The 20,757-nt window shown below is 41.5% G+C and overlaps 1 protein-coding gene across 2 annotated transcripts; it reads left to right on the plus strand.

The window, feature by feature from the left end:
* The first annotated feature begins 141 nt into the window (after window positions 1-141).
* Window positions 142-20,241, plus strand: LOC117247962 (methylated-DNA--protein-cysteine methyltransferase). Of its 2 annotated transcripts, none has more exons than XM_033612637.2 (5): window positions 142-250; window positions 2,774-2,919; window positions 11,750-11,910; window positions 16,315-16,454; window positions 19,455-20,241. In XM_033612637.2, the coding sequence occupies exons 2-5, from the start codon at window positions 2,783-2,785 to the stop codon at window positions 19,581-19,583; spliced, it is 567 nt and encodes a 188-aa protein (XP_033468528.1). In that variant the 5' UTR covers window positions 142-250; window positions 2,774-2,782; the 3' UTR covers window positions 19,584-20,241. The 2 variants fall into 2 exon arrangements, with proteins under 2 accessions (XP_033468528.1, XP_033468527.1); XM_033612636.2 differs by having other exon boundaries at window positions 161-250; window positions 2,771-2,919.
* The last annotated feature ends 516 nt before the right edge of the window (window positions 20,242-20,757 follow it).

Raw genomic sequence — 20,757 nt, forward strand, 5'->3', positions numbered from 1 at the left:
CCCCCTGAAGGACCCCAAATCCCAATTTGAGACCTATTAGACAAGCCTTCTGTGTCTGTCCCTGGCAGGGGGCGGAGCGGGGACTCCATCCGGGCCAATCACAGAGCGGGAGCTGACTTTCGCCTCTTGTGATTGGCCGGCTCGACCACGCAGTGTGGAGAATCAGGAAGAGACTTTCTGTCACGTTTGTTTTGCATGGAGAGGAGAAGGGGACATCGTTCAGACACCGTGCGGATACAAGCGCTTTATTGTAAGCTACAGGGTTAATTTAGGGTGTTAAAGTTACTCTAACAAAGCCTGACATGAGCTGAAGTTTAAAAAATACCCGTATACTCTAATGCTATCTGTTAAGGGCTAGTAAGTTTGTGTCGGCCTCCAGCTACGAACCTCTACTTATTTTTAGCCATTTTAACTGCGCACTTACTATTAAAGGTGTAATTTAAGGAGTTTAAAGACACTTACACACCCGAAGAATTGCGTCAGCCTTCGTCGACATTTCGGCATTAATTCAACACGGACACATGTTGCGTTTGCGCAGTCACAGCGCGCTTTCTACCCAATTAATCACGCAGGTTTGACCAGGAACTAGTGTAATGAGAAACGAGTCAAATGATTGACGAGCACGAGGATGCTGCCAGTGATTTTTAACAACACAAGCTGCTTATTGTTTGTTGTTCCTCACCGTGAAGAGCCGGGTAAACACCCCCAAACATCCAAGTAGTCACTTAGACTGGTGTACTGCACCGAAAACGGCACAAAACAAACATGATAGCATTATTTTTAATCAGCGTAGACTATTAGCCAGGGCCATTATTGCCAAAGTCCATTATTCTATCTATGAGTCTATTACCAGCTTGCTAAATGGCAGGCAGTATGTTGAGCGCTTATCCAAAGTGCACTGTACCATTGTTTGGCTCAGAAAATTTCTCGCCTTTATTGTCAGTTCAGGCAAACCCCCGATGAATACAGTGAGAGCTGCAAGAGTAGAAACAAGAAAGTTGAAGCAGACGCATTTGTGATCGCATACCATGACAGATGTGGTGGTGTTGGTGGTGTGTGTGTGTCTGCAGAGGGGGGGCAAGTAAAATGCATGAGTACTTTTTATCACATAACCTTTGTTTAATCTAAAAATATATATCCATCCGTCCTTAAATTAGAAGTACAAGTGTTTTTATTTATTAATTGTTTGTTATAGGGCTGCAGCCTTATTTTATACAGTCTATGGCTGCATATGAGATCATTTTAATTATTAATTGATGTGCAAAATGTCAGGAAATAATTTAAATTGTCCATCACATTTACTCAAAGCTCAAGGTGACATCTTCAAATAGCTTCTTTTTTTTTGTCTTGCAGCCCAAAGCCCCCAATAATTCCCTTTACTATCACAAAAGACAAAGAAAGAAAAGCAGCATCTCACATTTGAGAAGCTGGAACGAGGGCATGTTTATTATTTTTTTACTAGAATAATTAATAAAAAGGATTAATTGATTATCAGAATAGTAGCAGGTTGTGATTAATTGGTTAATTGTTTCAGCTCTAGTTTGTTTTTGTTGCTTGATTTAGTAAGGCTGCACCTACAGTAGTTTATGTTTTAAAACAGAAGTCCTTTAAATTTAAAATGTCTATATTTAAGACAAAATTCTCCATCAAAACTGGTAATGTACTATTAGTCAATAAATTGATTAGTCAGTCGACAGAAAATGACTCCTATTTTCATAATCAATCAGTAATTTCAGTCACTTTTATAAGCAGAAACTGCAGTTATTCTCTGGTTACAGAGTTGCCACTTTTCTCTGTTTTATATCTTTGTAAACTAAATATCTTTTTGCTTCTGACTGTCGGACGGACAAAACAACACATAAAAACGTCACCTTGGACTCTGAGGAAACTCTGCTGGACATTTTTCACTCTTTTTTGGCATTTTCCAGGCTAAACAATTCTGTGATTAATCGAGAAAATAATCAGCAGAATAATCTATAATGAAAATTATCATTAGTTGCGGCACATCACACAACAATCGCGCGACATGAAATGTATGAATGTGAATTACATGCACTATTAAAACTGAAAAAGAAAGAGGGATATTGTATTTGTACCCTTTAGACACTTTTCAGATCAAGGTTCCAGGAAGGAAAGGTTTCCTCGGTTGAAACTCTTACAATCAATGTGACCTTTATTTATTATAACCCCCATCTCTCAAAAACTCACATATAACATAGTCAATCATCTCTCCTTCCCTCAAAGTAAAAATAAAAAAGGAACTGCTGTCTGGTTATTGCCAGTATCCATCTCAGTCGTCAGAAAAGCTGCACGTTTTTGCTGTTGTTAAGGGCTGGAAACCAGAATCCCATCGGAGTTGCACCCTAAGGAACAAATTTAATGCTAGAAAAACATCCCGACCATCAACCAAAAATGACGGATTGAAAATAATGTCGAGCTATCTTGGGAATCCCCCACCAGACAAGGGAACAGACTGCATTGTTTTTCTCATTTATGTGATATATAGAACAGAAAGAGGGGAAAAAATGGGCGATTTATTGGTTAGATAGGCGTATTCTTTTCCATGCACAAAAGAAATATTGGATAGTAATGTGGGGATCAAGTCACATCATGACATTGTTTGGAGGCTAGGTGTTCAAATATGTAAGCCATCATCCGTTGGTGGCCCGCTAGGTTTTCAATAGATCATTCAATGCAAATATGTGTGGGAAATTGTGGAAGTTGCCACATGAATATGTCAATGAACGGAGTGTAATTTGTGCTTCCTTAGCAGGGCAGCGAGATGAAGAAGCAGAAGGAGAGCCAGTGCACTCAGAAGACCATCTCATTGCTGAGCCCCCTGGGGACGATCCAAGTCAGTGGATGTGAGAATGGTGTGCACACCATCCAGATCCTAATGGATGTCGCACCTGCTGAAAGGTACTGTACAACAGCCGGGCTGGTGACGTGATAAACAAAGGTGTGAAATTTACAGGCGGACAGAATCCACTCCTGTGATGGAGTGCCACCATTCCTCATTGGAAGCAGGGCATTTTTGTAGATCCCACAAGAAATATCCTGGAGAAAGTTGGGCAAATATGAGCAGGCACTAGAAATATGAGGGGCACTAGAATACAGTTGGGCTTGAAATTAGATTTCTGATGGCATGTGGTTGTGATTCTTCCCGCAGTATATTTGAAATTTCAGAAAAATAACTTGTTTATTACCCACAAGGGAGTTGATTAGAGCTGATGTCTGTGGGGTCAGCAAAGGCCATGGGGAGCATGGACTGTTCGCTCCTGTTTATTTATGTTCCCTCCAAGTTGCATGCAGTACTTCTGAGTGTCAACCGACACTCAGAAATGTAATATGTGATTGCATTTCATGCCCTACCCATCCCTCAAAATTGTGAGAATGTTGACAGTCTTACTGAAGCGATTGAAACTGATTAAACTCGGCGCTAATAAGTACTTATTCCTTATTTTTACAGGTCCACATCCTACATCTCAGATTAGTTTTGATTAGATTGAAATTAAATATCCATGTATCGCAGATTCGCATTTGATAAACTTGAATGGTTTGGGAAATTAAACCATTTCCAAATGCACCCGGATAGGAAGTTATCCTTTTGAAAATGTATGTTCAAATTCTAATTTATGGAAACCCATTAATGACCTTGTATATTATACCTCAACATGTGTTTCCTCCTCGACTGTCTGCTATTTCCTAAAATTCATCAAGCAGTAAAAACATTCCACTTGTTGTTAATGAGTTGAAGTGAGAAAATTAATAATATGGAATTTTGATTATGGAAGATGTCCTGTAACCATGTGCAAGCACCTTTCTCCGTCTCCTTGTGAACAGGGTTTAATTTGTGTGTTCAGGTTCAGTAGGAATATGCAAATGAATTTAATGATTCGCATCACTAGATCATTTCTCAGTTTAATATCATTTGCTATGTCGGTCATAAGCGATGCTTCGATCACATCACCGTCTGTATGTTCTCAAAGGTGTGAGCAAGAAATCATTAAACCAAATGTTTAGATTTTATCACGACCAGTTGAATGCGACGTTATTGTCACAGGACAGGGGAACTAGAGCCACCTCAGATATATGGAGTAACGCAATGTAAACAGGCATTAAGGGAGGCGAGATAAAGTGACAGAATATAGGCTTATCTTTGCAACCGGCTTTACATGTAGATCTCACAAAAGCCCGCCTGTAGCAGTAATAGTTCAAATCAGCCATTTCCATTGATTTATTTATGACATACTAAACAAGGCTCTTTCCAGCTTTGGATGTGGTGTGTTGCAGGCTTAGAGAGTCAGTGTGATAAATGATCTCTAAGAGCATATTTTGGATAAGGGAAACAGAAACAGATAACATCTATGCATAACATAAAGGGAGACCTACAGAAGATATCTGTGAGCAAGTCAAAGCATTGAGGGCTTATACGACGCCGCTTGCTTTCTGTGTTTTTTTTTTTTGTTTTTTTTTCCACAGTTCACTATTGGTTGGTGTTGAACAGCCGGTGCAGCAACAAAAGCATTTGTGGCATTGATAGATAGTTATTGATAAATACTATTATAGCTACATAAACGCCCTTGAAGTATTGCTTACGCACCATGACCGTCAGCTCTTTCTAATAGAAACGTCTCAAGCCCCTTTTGCTTCCTAACTGATCTTAGGAACATTTCCTAAAATCAACCTCCTCTGCCAGTCTAACGACAGCCCTGAAGGCACCATCAGATGAACAAATTCATTACATCTCAACAACCCCTGTTGGGGCCCTACGCACCAGCCTCCCTGTTAACCAGCTTTTTCCCCCCCTTTTAGTTTTTAGCATGGCCTCAGCGTTCACAGAAAAATGATACGCATTTTGTTTACAGGAGATTACTATTATCTGAAATATGATGCTTCTTGCCTCTTTCACACAGAGCACAGACACATAATACAGAGGAAATCATAGAGTACTTTTTTATTAGGGTGAAAAATGAAAAAAGGGCTGGACTCCTGCCCCGAGACATTTTGTGAGCATATTATTTTACAATGCTTTGATCAATTTGTCTGTCAAGCTGGCTGAGATGTGGGGGAGCAGGAAAAAAGCAATTTAGCTTGTGAGGTCCTCAATAGAAATGTACTACAGGAGCCTGTGTATGACATGTTGCATTAGAACCTGAGTAGCCTTTATTGCCTGATAATGTCGCAAGGCAATGCTGATATCAATCACCCTTTAACGGCCAGTGTGATGTGTTTTTATGAAAAGAGAAAAAAAATAATAATGCATGAAGCATTTCTTGGAAAATAATTGATTTAATTCTGAGCTGAGGGATTTCTACTTTTAACAACATAAAAATATTGTGTTGGAAAAAAAAGAAAACAGGCACAAAATGTGCTAGAAGCTAAAAATTGTTAAGAACAAGCTCTTTGCATATGCTCCTATAGAAAATTGTAATTAATTTTACACGGATAAACATTCTCATTCTCAGTCTCATTTGCATATAGATATAAACAATATATTTGTGCATCTGAATTCCCAGCACACTTGAGTCACGTGGTCTGCCTAAAATCCTAAGTGGCTAAAACCAAAAATTATCATTATATTTCCCAGGCCATAAATCCGCCTTTTTTTCTCTGACACAAAGCCTTATAAATCTGTGTCTGATTCTTCACATTGCACATTGTTTTTAGTTAATGATTTTCATCTGTTTGTTGTTGCTGTGATAGTGGGGAAATGTACCATATGCTCCGGCAAAAGACAAATGATTAGCAAATGAAATTCTGGACAGCTGTCTGACTGAAAGCGTTTGGTTGATAGCATTCTGCTACCATAATTAGCTTAAGCTTTGGGTTAATTAACTTTCTACCTGGATATGCATAATAATAGCATTCTGCAGAAAGCCAAGGAGCTTCCAGTATATCAGCAGCAAAGGCTGGCGTTTTATTTTGTATTTCGGCTGCATATTTCAATTTCAAGAGGCGATTTAGCTCGGGAGCATCGTCAAATATTGTAGATTTTACTCCCCAAGCCAGATAATTCTGAAACAATAGGGGTGTATTATGTGGCAGAAATGCCATTTCTGAATGTAATTAAAGCGGATGAAAGCAATCACCAATTTTTAAACGCTTTTGTCTAGCATGAGGCCTACTTGTAAAAAAATACCCATCAAGAGGAGAAAAGAGGCAAGAGAACCCCCAAGTCCTTATATAAGAGGCCTTTGAGACTGAAGTGAAGTACAACAGTAATTAGTCTTTTGTATGAATTTGCCGGCCATGCTCATGATTAGTTAAGCATATGAGAGGACTGCAGGACTGCATTGGTCTTAAGGAGGAGGGTGTTAAAGTCTATTTATCACCAGTTATCCTCACAGCTTTCCATTATCACTGACAACACTGGATGGGGCCTGAGAACAGCCTAATTGTTCTGAGGTGGAGTGTTTTTGTGTCAAACCCGTCAACCCCAGTCACATTGGCATTCATAAGCAGCCAGACATTTTCCATCTATCTAGCCCTAATACCCAAGCTGTCACAACAGCTTTTACACACTACCAACGCTAGTGTGAAATATCTGAGGTGATGCATTTATCGTTTTTCTCACACTCGCGTAGTGTTGTGAATCAATGTCCTGGTTCACACTGAATAGCAGTGTGGTAAATGTGTTCCCTGTTTGGGGCCTGTTTACATGATGTGCTCACACACCGGGAACCGTATCAACAACTTATTTTTTTCCCCCCACTATAATTTCTCTCACTTCCTCTCCGTCTCTTTCTTTCTCTCTCTCTTACATTTAGTCTAACACAATTTTAATCAGTTTATACTATACATATTTTGGTAGAGACACAACTGTGTGGTAAATAAACTGCTTACATTGGGAACTAAAATGCTTTGTCATACAAACAGTGATCTGCTGAGATATTGAATGAAATCATCAATAAAGCAGGGGGGAGACTTTTTGACGGAGTCCCCTTAGAAATGGTATGAATAATTCATCATGTAATGATATTCAGATGATTTTTGTTCTATTTTTTACTGCGGCCTTAGAATATTGTTTTGCATGTTGTGAAGTGTCGTACTCAGCTGCGTATTCATTAAGGTGCTGCTCCCACTGGCCCTTGGACCCATCTGTGCTCTATGTTTATGCCTCCATCTCTCGGGAATGTCCCAATCAGGCTGCATGTGCCATTTCCTGTGTAAACCAACACCTGTGTAACACACTACCTGTAAACCGCCCCACACAGACGAGACACTGACATTCGCTCAGATGAAAATCTGCAAATGTTGTGGTGTCTAAAGCAGAACCTCCAGGGTGAGGACGGGAGCCGAGCGAGAGTTACCCTTCGCTGTGGAGAGATGCAGCTAAAAGCAGCCCCTGCAGGTTTTTTTTTCTCTTTTTTTCCCTGTTGTCGACCGGGAAGTTTTTCCGGCGCGAGGGTTCGTTGTGCTAGTTTGTTTTTAGAACTTGATTGGATTCTATATCTGCAACATGCAGAAGTGTACAGTGTGTGACATACTGAGGCAATATGCAGAGAGATGATTCCGCTCTGACATCTTGGAGAGGAGTACGAGTCAATTATGCCCAAGTGTTGTTCTTGCTTATCTTCCTGCGGCACCAAACAAGGATTTAGTCAAGGATTTAGGGGTGAGGGGGCGGTGGTGGGGATCATGGTAAGCGGTTCACAACAAAACACTCAAAACTCCTGGGAGCGGGCACTGATTTAAAAATAAATTACAGAAGACGAAGCGCTAACACTCAAGGGCCCTCAGCAGTGCTGGCGTACACAGGTGAAGATTAGCCTCCTCGCTAATCAGAGGAACAAGGCAGTAATTTGCTCTGAACACAGACAGTAATTAGGACTTGGTGACACTGGATTCCCATAATGCCTTTGTGCTTGACGTGGTCAAATTTTGACAGAGGCTATCCATGCAGGGTCACTGTCCCTCCAGTCTCTCGGCCCTCTTCAGTCGAGGCTCTAAAAGGTCCCTGCAGTTACAGGGGATCCCTAATGTACTTTATGCCTCCCTCACTGGCTCCTTACCATTCGGGTAATTGGAATCTCTTACTATGGCACTTGAGAATAGAGGCTAAAAACACTATTTGAAACTGCTCAGTAGTCTGTTGTAGATAAACATTGCTGCGTCGGGGTGTGGATACACTACATAATGGAGTAAGAGTTAAGGCTCTGGTAATACATGCCTTCACTGACTCCTGTGGCTAGCCAGTTGGGAGAAGACCTAATTGTTGTGTGCTTTGTTGCCTACTCTGCAGTATTTTACCACCACCTTTATGTATTGGATTGAGTGTTGCGGCCTCTTTGGTGGACATTCGCTAATAAGAGTTGTTGGATATCTAGAGAGCAGTTTATCCGGCCGAGTTGTTTTTATTTTGAAACGGCGGAGCACAAAACGTGCGCCCCAGAACAGAACAGGAAGCATTCCTTACAGCTTACCACTCGGAAAGCTCTCGACTTTAGTGCTGCAGTAGCTAGATAGGCATCTGAATGATCTTCAAATGGTTGAACGAGCTGCATTGAGCAAGTGGCTTACAATTGTATCACAGCCTTTGGCTCAGAGACCATCAGGATCTTGACATTCATAGAGACATGCTGTATTTTTTTCCCTTTTTAGACAGTCATTTTAGGCTTTTTTCATGCTCTCTTGAGTCTTTGACGTCTCTGAGTTAAGTATCCGCGGCTATAAGGCTGAGGAAAATATTGGACTGCTCTTGGCCTTTTCTATTTCATCCTCTGACCCGCCATGTTACCCATGATCGGTGAAGGAGAACTCTGGCAGGCTGTGTCAAAAGTGACAGCCGATCGAGTCAGGATGAGCGCCATCACGCTTCACAGGATGGAGGCATGAGTTCTGAGTTTTTCCCCTTTTTTGTGCAATATACCATTACACCCTTCGCCAGATTCCTTTCAATTAGATCCCGTGGTTAACCTGTTTCATTCTCACGTCTGCGCCTGATAGAAAAAGTCTCACTGAAGTCTTGTGCAAGTAGAGATACGGAATATGCCAAAAGAAAATTGACAAATTTAATGTCAGCTTTTTTTGTGTGTTCCTTTGTCTCCTTTGATTGTTTCCTCCAGGATGAATGAAATAACCTCCAACATTATATAAATGCTCAATTCATTCTTTATATTAGAGTTGGAAAATAGGTAGAACTCCAAATGACTCCCACTTTACGCAGCAATGATTTATGGTAATTGGAAATTGATTGTGACAGGAGCACAATATTAGAAATTTTCTCAAATCACAATCTTGTATCAAGGGAAATATTCTTTTTAGTGCAGCAGATCCTGGCTAGTTTGGAATTAGTTTCTTATTTCCTTACCTGTGATGAAATAGTAAACGCCTGAAGGACGCTGAGAAAAAAAAAAAAGATTTTAACCAGTCAGAAGAGGATAAATAATTTTTCTTTAACCAAATTCGAATGTACACACCCTTGATAAACAGTTATTAAAACACTGTTTATGATCACGAGTAATTATAATTCTTGGTTTCCATACAGGGGATGGCAGGTACTTTAAGACAATATAAAGATTGCTTCTCCTTTGAGAGTTTCTTTATAATAAGCCCGACATTTATTACACATCCCTAATCTCTCATTTGAAGGCCAGAGTTTCTAATGTGCCAGTCTGGACACTGTAAAGATCATATGATGCTGCTTGATTTGTAATTCATTGAAGCGACTGGAAATGTTGGCAGTGCAGTAGCTACATCTCCACTGCCCACATGCTCTTTAAAAACAATCCCCCATTGCACCTAGAGGTGACAGACTTCAGCTCGACTGATGTTGTTCCACCTTTATTTATTTATTTTGGTGTTGTTTACCGGCCATAACATGTACTGCATTGCATTAACTTTTACTACTGTCAGTGTTGTATCACTCAAAACACCTTTTGAAGCCGGAGCATCCATAACGGAGGGCTGAGGGGAGAGGGAAATTAGCCACGGTGACAAGTCTGAAGTGTGAGCCGGAGGTCAAAGGTGCCAAGCCTTAAGCAAAGGTGCTCTAGCCTTTGTCCGGTAGATTGTAAGGGCCTGCGGGTCCAACAGGAACATTTCCACACACAATATCCCCGAGCTGTCAGTGTGCAGCGGCTGGAACATCCTCTCAGAGAGAAAGAGGGGCTGTGGAGGGGTAGAGGAGGAGGAGGTGGTGGTGGTGGTGGTGGTGGGAGGAGGAGGCACGCTGGGGGTGGAGGGGAAGGGGGGGTTGTAGAGAGGGAACAGTGGCCTGAAGATCCTTGCAGAGAGAAAGAGAGGTGGGGGTTGGTGGGTGTGTGTCTGGGGGTGTCGGTGGTGAGGAGCCAAAAGAGCTGGAGTGGGAGGATAGAGAAATAGAGAGGGGGAAATGAGGAGGGAGAGCTGGGGGGGGGAGGCAGGGGAGGGGAGGGATAGAAAGGAGAGACAATGACAAGTAGGGGCTGGCTGGGCACTCACCCATGCCGACAGAGATTGCCATGAGCCATGGCCATTGTTTGAGCGGGTCTCAGCACAGGACCCGCCGGTGGGTTTCCGACTTTTCACCACTCAACTATAAACTGCTGTGTGGTTTATTTAGAAATGAGAGTATTTACACCTTTTACTGTATTTACACCCACTGTTAAACGGCACCCAGGAGATTTTCATCACACAGCCACAAACTAGCAGGCAGAGCGGTTCCCTGAAAACTGACCTGCTCAGTCATAACACTCCAGTAAACCTCAGCTTCACATGTCCAATATAAAACGTTGCTCAAACTGTGACCTGCAGAAGTGTAAAAACACTTTAGGGCCGTGTTGTTACGGCGGGCGGGAGAGAGACGGTCTGTGTGTTTAACAAAGTAAATGTCTATTATTAATACCATACAGGATAAGCCAATTTTGAAAAAGGGGCACTTAAATGGTGATATTATTTATTTATAAGTCCTGTACACCAGTTAATGGAATTGGCGGCCTGCTTTTGATCCACAACACAGCTTGAGGTCCACTTTGCAGTAATGCACATGCTAAGAGAGGACCTTCCCAGTAGGGTCTTTAAGTGTCAAATATGGGTCAGTCTGCTTGCATTGACCTGGGGGGTGGTCAGCAGCGGAGAGAAATTCAGCTGTTAAGTGATGCCAACTCAACCATCGGCAAATTCCTCCAAGCATCTACTCATGCTAAGATGCACGTCCAAGTGCAGCGCTTTGCTGGCCAGCACCGCTCTGGCCAAAAAATCCATTTATTCTTGTCATGAACTATAAACTAGACCCAAGCAGAGTTGAAACTGTTGTTAACGCTGTGCTCTTAACTTTTTTCCCTAACAGCTGCAAGACTTTTGAAAACTCTCTCTTTTTTTTTTTTTTTTTTTTTTTTTTTTTTTTTTTTTTTTGGAAGAAACTGGTTCTGCTTCCTTAAAGTTGTTTGAAATAAACTGTTAGCGCTGTTCCTTATGACCCGACAATGTTTTCTTTCATACTCTATCATGCTGCACTTCATATAAATATATATCTACTGTAACAAACGCCTGGATTGCTCTCTTTATATTTTCTCAAGCTTCTCTCCGTCTGATATTTTTTACAGCCCAGTAACGGGAGTGGCCGAAATGTAGAAGTTTAGATTTTAAACACGTCTTGATTAACAACTTTCACTCAGCAAATTATGCCATCTTGCATCTGTGTCAGCCGTGGCATGTTATTACACTCTTGTGACATATTTTAGCACTATTCAAGCAAGAATCGGGTATTATGATTGCTCCTCTGATCCCCACCTCAACTCCCCATCCTGCCTTATATCCCTCACAGGAGCAGCGAGGCCCCCCTGAGCTGTGTGGTCAACGATAGCCCGGCAGAAACGAGCCCCGAGTTGCAGCGCTGCGTTGAATGGCTCCAGGCGTACTTCAGTGAGCCGCAGACCACTGGGAGTCTCCCGCTCCCTGCCTTTCACCACCCCGCCCTGCAAGGAGGTCTGTCATGGATAAATATTTGCAGAGCCATGACTGGGATCAGGCTTTCACTCTTAATTGTCAGTTACATCACTTACACTCACTGGCTCACTGTGTTATAATGAAGTATTTTATGGCTGAGAGAGGGAGAGCGAGGGAGAGAGCGAGAGCGGAGGAAAAGCGAGTGAGTGGGTGAGCGAAAGGAGAGAGAACAGAACACAGAGCTGTAACTTGGTTCAGTAATCTGTGGCAGCTCTTACCACGCGTGTTAGTCTTGGCAAGCTTTTCCATGATTCTTGGCACATTCTTTGAAACTGATCGAATTCCACTCTTGACATTTTCAGACAGGAAGTTTTTTTTTTTTTTTTTTTCAATGACAACATGTGAATGGTGGTAAAGTTTGAATGAGCTTATTGTTGGCTTGACCAGTCACCTAGGGCAAGTAAAATGAAAGCACCCCCCAAAAATGGACAATTAGTGTCCTTTCAACTGCTCGTTGTGACTGCGGAGTGAATGATTGAGGGCGCCGAGGAAAAAAACGAGGAATTAATTATCCCTGGCGCTTTTGTTTCGAGGGAAACAAACAGCACTCGCAGCCTGACAACTCACTTTTGAAATCATAAACTTATCGCGCCTGTGCCGTTTTCAAAACAATTACGGGCTATTTCTTTGTCACACTCAGATGCTCGGTGCATTTTAACTTAAAGATTTTCAGAAGTGCTCATTTAGACCCAGAAGCACACCTACACAGGGAGAAAAAAATAACTCTAATATATGCATTTAACAATTGTGCCTCTCTTCCCCTGCAATCAGGCCTTAGTTGCTCTCTAATTTCATGCAGATCTGCAGTGCTTGAGTGATGGCATTTTCAATGAGCAGGTACTCCATCGAGACCCTGTATACAGCTATGAGTCCCACGCTCCCGCAAAGGCAATGCAGAAATACATCAGGACCAATTACGATATCAACTTTCAGTGTGATTCCCTTCGCCACCAAGTGCTTGTGTACCAGCCCCAGGCTCTTTCAAATCGCATCTCATCTGAAGTCTTTGGGGTTTTAATTAAATTTCAGGATAGATGGAATTCTTCATTAGTACCTGATCTGAATAGGTGATTGTGCTGTGTTCCACCTCTCTCCCTCGCCTGTTGTTTTGGGGCTCAGTAAATACAGGGTTTAGGCTTGGATTGCTCTCAGTAGTCAGAACCATAGGCCATGCCAGTATAAAAATGTTAAATGTGAGCATCAAGAGTATTTGTCTTTTGAGGGAGGAAAATAGAAGGTGGTTTTTTTTTTTTTTTTGCGCTTGTTGATTCACAAATATTAAGGATTAGTTTTTGCCTTACTGCTGTACAAATTCCTACTCGATCCAGTCATGCAGCCGCTGCCTGCCTGGGAAAAAAATACAAGTTTAATCAGGTCATTACAATCTGTGACAACCAACTTTTGTTTGCTCAGTTATCTTGTGGGAGAACCTGAACGCGACAGCGCTCTCGCAGCACTTGTCATGTAATATTGAGTTGTGACCTTCACTTGAAGTGTTGCCATGTTTATTTACACATTTCTGACAAAACAAGCCACTTTTCATATTAGCTGTCACGATATACCTGAGCAACAGAGGTGACATGAAAGGAGATGCGAGGTGCGGGTTTTTCGATACTGTCTGACTGATTGTCATGCACAACATCACACGCCAAGTTTGGTCGTCGGAGGTAGAGGGATGGCGAGTGCGTGCACGTGTCGCACTCAGTGAGCTCCGTGTGTGTTTGTGTGCGCGCGTGCACTCGCGTTCGCCCCCTCAGAAAAACACAGACACCATCATGGGTTCTTAAAACGATGCATATTCTTATCTCATTAATTATACATCCATATGTAACAGACGAGAGGATCTTAGTCTCGGTAAGCGGCACAGGGAATATGCAGGGAGGGGGCCAGGCAAAGGGGGGGAGGGCGCTCTTCAAAGCCCAAATGACTGTGTTCCTGCAGGAGGCTGAACCTCCCCCTGTGCACAGCACAGGGCGAGATGAGACACTCACCAGGACTCGCCCCTGTGATGTGGAGAGGAATTAGGGAAATGAACGTTTTCAGAATATCGAATAATCAGAGAATCATCAGCACCCCGTCAGCCTTCAAAAGTATGGATCCCTCAAGACTCAAGAGACACTTTGACTGGGAGTCAAAGTCTTCCCTCCTATTAGACACAAAGGATAATGAGGTAGCTGCATTTCCAGTATTGTCTTTTTATTGTCACAACCATGTATAAGGTGACTGTCAGCTGGAAGTCATCTCTCCAAAGCTTTCATTAGTTGGGCTGATTCACTTTATTGTTTTTTTACCTCCTTTCAAATTGCTCTCATCTACAAAATTATGAGTAAATCAATCATATGTATGTCAATATCTTCATAATCACTAGATCTGTTCGATTTTACTCTGGGTCAATTTGTTCCTGCCTCTGCACTGGCCCTATCACCTGGCCTCATAATAGGTAATGACCTGTGACATAATTATGGGATGTCTGTAAACATGTAAGTGGTTCCTCTCAACTTTTATTTAAACAATTGACATCACTGCACCCCGATCTAAAGAGGGTCCTGACCCCAGACACACCGTATTAGGCTCTTTATGAAGTATGGGGCTAGGGGACTGCTCTCCAAATCATTGCTGGTCACCTCAAGTGACCCGCATGAAGTCTCTGTCACTAACACTGATGAGGGCAAAGTTCTTTAACCTCTGAGCAGGCAGATAAAAGCGCACACACTTGTTTTTGCAGTCCAGAACTGTTGGAGATGTGAAAACCTTCCAGGAGAAACAGCTGCTCGGGATTTATAGAAAGGTGTGAGCGGCACCGCAGCTTGTTGCGCAGTCGGCTTGTAGGCGAAAGTGACTCCGCTGGCGTGACGCTGACTTTGGTTGTTTGTCAATAACGTTTGCATCAACGGGGATTTGTTGTAGCCACAGTCTGGGCAAGTTGTCATCTACCCACCGGTGACAAAGCGATATCAATATGTACCACGCACATCATGTGGCCAAATCCGAGCTTTATGAGGGAGAATAATGCATAAAAGAAATTTCAGGGGTGTATCTTATCTCCTCATAACATTAAGTCTGTCTGCGTAAGAGCCCGTCATCTCGTTGACAGCGTGATTATTACCTGAAAAATTATTAAACAGTACCTACGGGCCTTGTTCAAGACAAAGAACTCACATGGGTGCGCATCAATCAAATATATCCCCTTTAGGTTTTACACTTATTCCCCCCAGTTTAGGCAAATTGCCTTGTTCGCGTGGCTTTGTGTAGCGGAGAGTGACTATAAGGTAGCGAGGGAGCCTGGGGAGCAAAGGATGTTCACTCTGTAGAAGAGAGACAGGGGTGTGACATGTTTTCACACAATGCCAATTTAGAGGGATTTCTCATAGATCACTTGTCATGTGCTCTCTTAGACCATATAAATGAGAGAGAATGGGAGATCACTAATTGAATTTTCATGACTGAGTACATGTATGTACTAGAAGAATTTCACCCCCTCTTGATAACGAGACTATTGTTCCCCATCTTGTTCTCCATGGAAAAAAAAAAAAGTGTTGTTCGCTTGCTACACTCCACATCGACGTCTCAAGGTTTTCCGAGATGCTTCAAATAACGCTTCCCCTTTTTCTTTAGCAATCAGAGCTACACAAACATGCCTCTCAGTCACTGCCTGGTAATCCAGAAAAAAAAAGATAATGCTACTGCTAAAGTGCTAATGAAATCAAAGCCGTTAATGTGGTCGGTTAAGCTGCGGATGATTTGAAGAATTCCGCCATTTAAGTGAAGATGATATAATGAATCTACTCTGAATAGAAAGCAATTAAAAGGACAAATTGGTCTGATTAACCTCAAAGTCATCCCACTGCCACAAATGGTGTGCAACATTCAAATTATTATTATTAAAAATCTGGAGCAGATTTGCAGTCTTTTTGGCCTCTCTTAATCCTTTTAAATGAAGGAGCGAACTTTTTTAATTTTAGCTGTGACCTTTCAAAGCATAACCTAGATTTTTCTGCCATAGAAATAATTTTCTCACATCAGCTTCTGTAGCATGTTAATACTAGTTCTAAGGTCAAATTGAGGGACTTCTATGTATTTAGTTGTTTAATGAGTATCGTGAAGGAGAAGAGGGAGTCCTGCAGAGCCTGTTGGAGGAAGATGTGGTTGGACATGATGAGAAACTACCAACTGGATCAAAATGTAGTGACGCCTCTAACTTTTGATTTAAACACAAAACAGTTGTTTATTTCAAAGGAGCAAAATCAACGTTGTACCAAAGTGTTGTCTTGTTGTCGCCAGCCTCTCAGGCAGCTGTCTGATTAAACAAGGAACTCTCTCTTCCTCTTGTTCCCCGCTCCTGTCTCTCACTCTTCCTCTCTGTCCCCCTGCTTTGTGACGAAGACGCGTTCACCAGCCGCGTGCTGCAGGTACTTCTGACGGATGTGAAGTTTGGAGAGACGGTCTCGTACAAACGCCTCGCCGAGATGGCGGGAAACCCCAGAGCGGTGCGGGCAGTGGGAGGGGCCATGAGGAGGAACCCGGTGAGTGTGGCTGACATTGATTGACAGGCCTCTCTCTTGCTTACTTTATTTAGCCAGATAGGGAGAGCAATCATTTTTTATTAGATTATTATTAGGCTTTAGTGACTGGTGCATCTGAACCTGCATGTTGTGTGTGGACAAACAATAAAGCTGCTTATAGTCACAAGTTAATTAGTAATTTTATAAGGGTTGTAAACAAGGAAGTAGCACTGGAGACACCATGACATCACCTACAGTGTTAAATGTAGAGCTGCAATGATTAGTCAGTGGACAGAAAAGTATTTTGTGATTATTTTAATAATCTGTTAATCATTTGAGTCACTTTTTTGAACAAATACTCCATTAATTATCTGGTTAACTTCTTTAAATGTGAACATTTGCTTCTTTTCTCTGTTTTTTATCATTGTAAACAGATTATCTTTTGGTTTGGGGCTTTTTAAATCATCACCTTGGAAGCTGTGATGGGTGTTTTTCACTAGCTTCTTATGTTTTATAGACGTAACAATTGATCTAGATTATAATCAGCACATTAACCAATGAAAATAATCATCAGTTGCACCTCTAATTAAATATAATTTGGAATTTTTGCAACAACCACGTGGAGTTGCAATAGCTTTAAAGGTTTTGCGCCAATATTTTATGTTGTAATTGCATATAAAAGTTTGAAAAAAGGTTATTGAGTAAACAAATCAAACAGATATGATATGTAATCTCTACTTGGGTACATTTAAACATATATGTTCAAATAATCACTTAAAAATGCATAAAAAAACATGACAATATATGGATTTTCAGTCTTGTTTTGAAGAGACTCTACCTACAACAAGGTACCCCTGCGCTCCACTTTCCAATGAAAATAAGTTTTAAAAATCTTCGTGAGGCAGGATATATGATCTAAACTGTAGGTGTGTTCGATTATGTGCAGCGGTGAAATAAACGCCTCCCTCTGCGAGCGGCGGCGAAGTGAAAGTCTACCTACAGCACAATTTTAAGCCCACACCTTTTGTTCCCGTCCTCTCAAGTCTTACTGTAGATGTTCGCTGCAAATCTCCGCTTCTTGTAGGAAACCTGGCCGGCATCATTTCGCCCATGAATCCACTGTGTACAAAATGGAGGGCTAGAGGGCAAGTGGTTTGTCTTCTTTTGATCAAACCCTTTGATCAAAGCCCGTTTAGCTCTGCCCATGTAGTGCTGTGGGCACCACCGGTGTGCTCTGTGAGGCAGAGAACACTTCTTGTACAGAAATGCAGCCAGTGAGATGTTCTCCCTCATATGTGCAGTGAAAGAGAGTGTGTACATCCTCATCTTGGCGCTGTGTTCTTCTTCTGACACTGTTTTTTGTTATTGAAGTAGAAGGAAAAGTCGTTTAGAATTTTAAAAAGTGATTTCAAACAGAATAAAAGCAAATAAACCGCAAAAAAATGTGTGGTTTTAATACTAGTTTCTTTATATTCTTTTTATATTACATTAGCCAATGGCATTGCTTTTGGATGGCTGTATAATACCTCTCAGTCTCATGTTTTACAGACATTTCCTTCCTTTCGTCAGGGAGGCTGGGAGCCTGAGCCCTCAGCTCCTGATACAGATCCAGAGTCAGATTGTCAGTGTCAATTACTTGTCAGTAGCGCTGCTCCACTCAGGCTTCAACTGTGAAAAGCTCAGTGTGCTCAATCGATTCTCGCCTCTCTGTGGCACTTCTTCTTCACCAGGATTTGAGTATTGATAAGCCTGGCGTAGTGCTCTTTTCCCCCCAAGTGAAGAGGCAGATCCGCAGGCCTTGGGGGTACCCTGCTCTCCCTCCAAACCCGGGGAACAGTATTGATCCGAATACTCGAGCAGTATTTCTCTGTCTGCAAGGTTAATCTGGGGCTCGGAAAGTTTTATTGCTGTTGATATGGGAGCGGGTTTAATGATGGATTTGAAGTGAAACACACTGCATGTCCAACTTTTATATAAAAGGCTGGAGGTGCAGACATCAGCTCAGGATAACTTATCGGAGAAATACAGTCACAACGCTGCAGCAGTTGGGATGTTTTTTATATTTTCACGTTAACGAGAAGAAAATGAGGGCAACATTAAGAATATTTTAAAAGGAATAATTGCTGCGATTCATTCCAACCATTGCCACTGTTCCTGTTCTGAATTCACAATGATCGAAGTGTTTTAGGCTTGCTTGTTTAATCTTTCTCCAGCCATTTAGTTTACAAAGAACTCGGGACCCCCCTGGCAGTCGTCTGCAACAAGAGTAAACGCTCCACCGACTTCCTCTTTTTAATGATCACAGGGTTATCAGATCTTAATGTTGACACCCTCTCGATTGAATATTCATCCTGCTGGTGTTTTTGCCCATTAATTTTTGATTGCTTCTTTGCTTTACACTATTAAAGAGTAAAAAACATTTATACCCAAAGACTGAGCCATCACCCTGAATGTGGATTTGTGCAGGATCAAACCAGACACTTCTGGTGTGACACTTTGTTTTCATGCAGTGCGTGAACATAAAAAGCAAAAAAAAAAAAAAAAAAGTGCAGATTCATATTTTCTGCATGTTGGTTACTTTTAAGTTGCACCGTTTATGTGGTAAATCACAGATTCTTTCATACATAATACATATCTACTATCAACACCTCCAACTGTTGTGCTGCTGTGACAATAAATGTCGACCTGAGAACAAGAAAGCAGTAAAGCACCAATTTGTATTTCTGTTTTGCTTTTTTCAAATACTAGTTTTTTTGTAATACATCATACTTTTGTAGTGGAAGCACCAATCCTTCATGGCATTTATGTTTTTAAGTTTAGACCTGGAAATGTGCTTTTTGCGTCCTCCTTTCCGAATTTATTAAATCGGAAAACGACCGTCCATTTAAAGAAAAAGCAGAAGGCAAACATTTTAAAAGTGTCTCTGCTTGCATATAAAAACGTCCTTGCGTAATATTTGCAGAACTTCAACATGTTTATTTCCTCTGAGTTGAATTTTCTCCCTCTGTCTGTCCGTGCCAGGTTCCTCTCCTCATCCCCTGCCACCGAGTCATTTCGAGCAGTGGGCAGAGTGGGCCGTACATGAGCGGCAAGGGCGACCATCTCAAACAATGGCTGCTCACCCATGAGAGGCAGGGAAGGGAAGGCTAAAGCATGACAGAGGCCAACTGTCCTTCATTCAGTACACATACACACACACACACACACAAGGCCGGGATATTTTTTTTTTTAAGAACACAAAACAGGGCCATAAAGTTTAGCGTGCTTGGCACACTCTGTGGAACAACTGGAGCTGCTTGTAGATATTCAGTTTATTCTCCTTTTTTTAATATCTAAGAATAGAGATGCTGCATAGTTAATGTGATACAGAGTTGTTGCAGAATTAGAATGTACAAAAATAACTTAAACAGAGAACAGTAGGAATTACAAACATATGCTCCCGTGGGTCTCCGTTGCGTTTGCCAGATAGTGCTGGAATGGTTTTTCTAAAGAATTATTATTCCCTTAAAAATATGTCTCTTGCATTGTTGTTGTTGTTGTTTTTTTTTCCTAAGCAGAATTAGTCTTTGTACCTCTCGTTGGTTTTTTAATTTCCTGCCAAGTGAATGCTTTGTTCAACATCCAGTGATAAAGGCTCTGAATTTTACTGCTACAAAGCTTTGTAGTGAAGCATTTGTTTTGTCTTCATTTAGATCTCATTGTTTGCTCTCGCCTTATAATCCACCTAGAGTGGAGATGTCTTATGCATTATATACTGTACTTTTGTAACGTTAGACATGTTTAAATAAACACATCTCAAAATGACAAATCCTGCCTTTTCATCATTTTAATTGCATTTAATTTAAAAATTGATTTCATGTAGCGTTCACTCAGTTCAGCTCATAATTAATTATGCTGTATGTCTTCTCTCCTCACTGCAGCTCTGGATGTCAGAGCTCCCCTTTTTTATTTCTGAGTAGTGTTTTCCATTAGAGGGCAGTACAGAACGGGAAACAGAAATCAACATTTCAACCTTGAATTCATCCTGCACATTTAATCTGTGACTTAAATGTTTATATGTTATTTTATTTTCATCACAACCTACTTTAATCCCTTTGGGATAAATTATTCTCTCTTAAAAAGACCATATGGAGAGGGCAGCAGTGGCGGTGTGTGTTTAGAAATAGCAGCCGCTTTAATTGAATATGTCCTGTACTTTTTTTTTCCACATTTCCTCATGATGATCTGTTGTAACACTGACAGTTTAGTCTTTTTTTTTCCCCCTCTAAGTTCTTGATTCTCCCTAACAGTCTAGCGCAGCTCCAGAGTGACCCTTTCTTGCCCA

This window comes from Epinephelus lanceolatus, chromosome 17 (genome assembly GCF_041903045.1).
Source record: "Epinephelus lanceolatus isolate andai-2023 chromosome 17, ASM4190304v1, whole genome shotgun sequence".
Taxonomy (NCBI): domain Eukaryota; kingdom Metazoa; phylum Chordata; class Actinopteri; order Perciformes; family Serranidae; genus Epinephelus; species Epinephelus lanceolatus.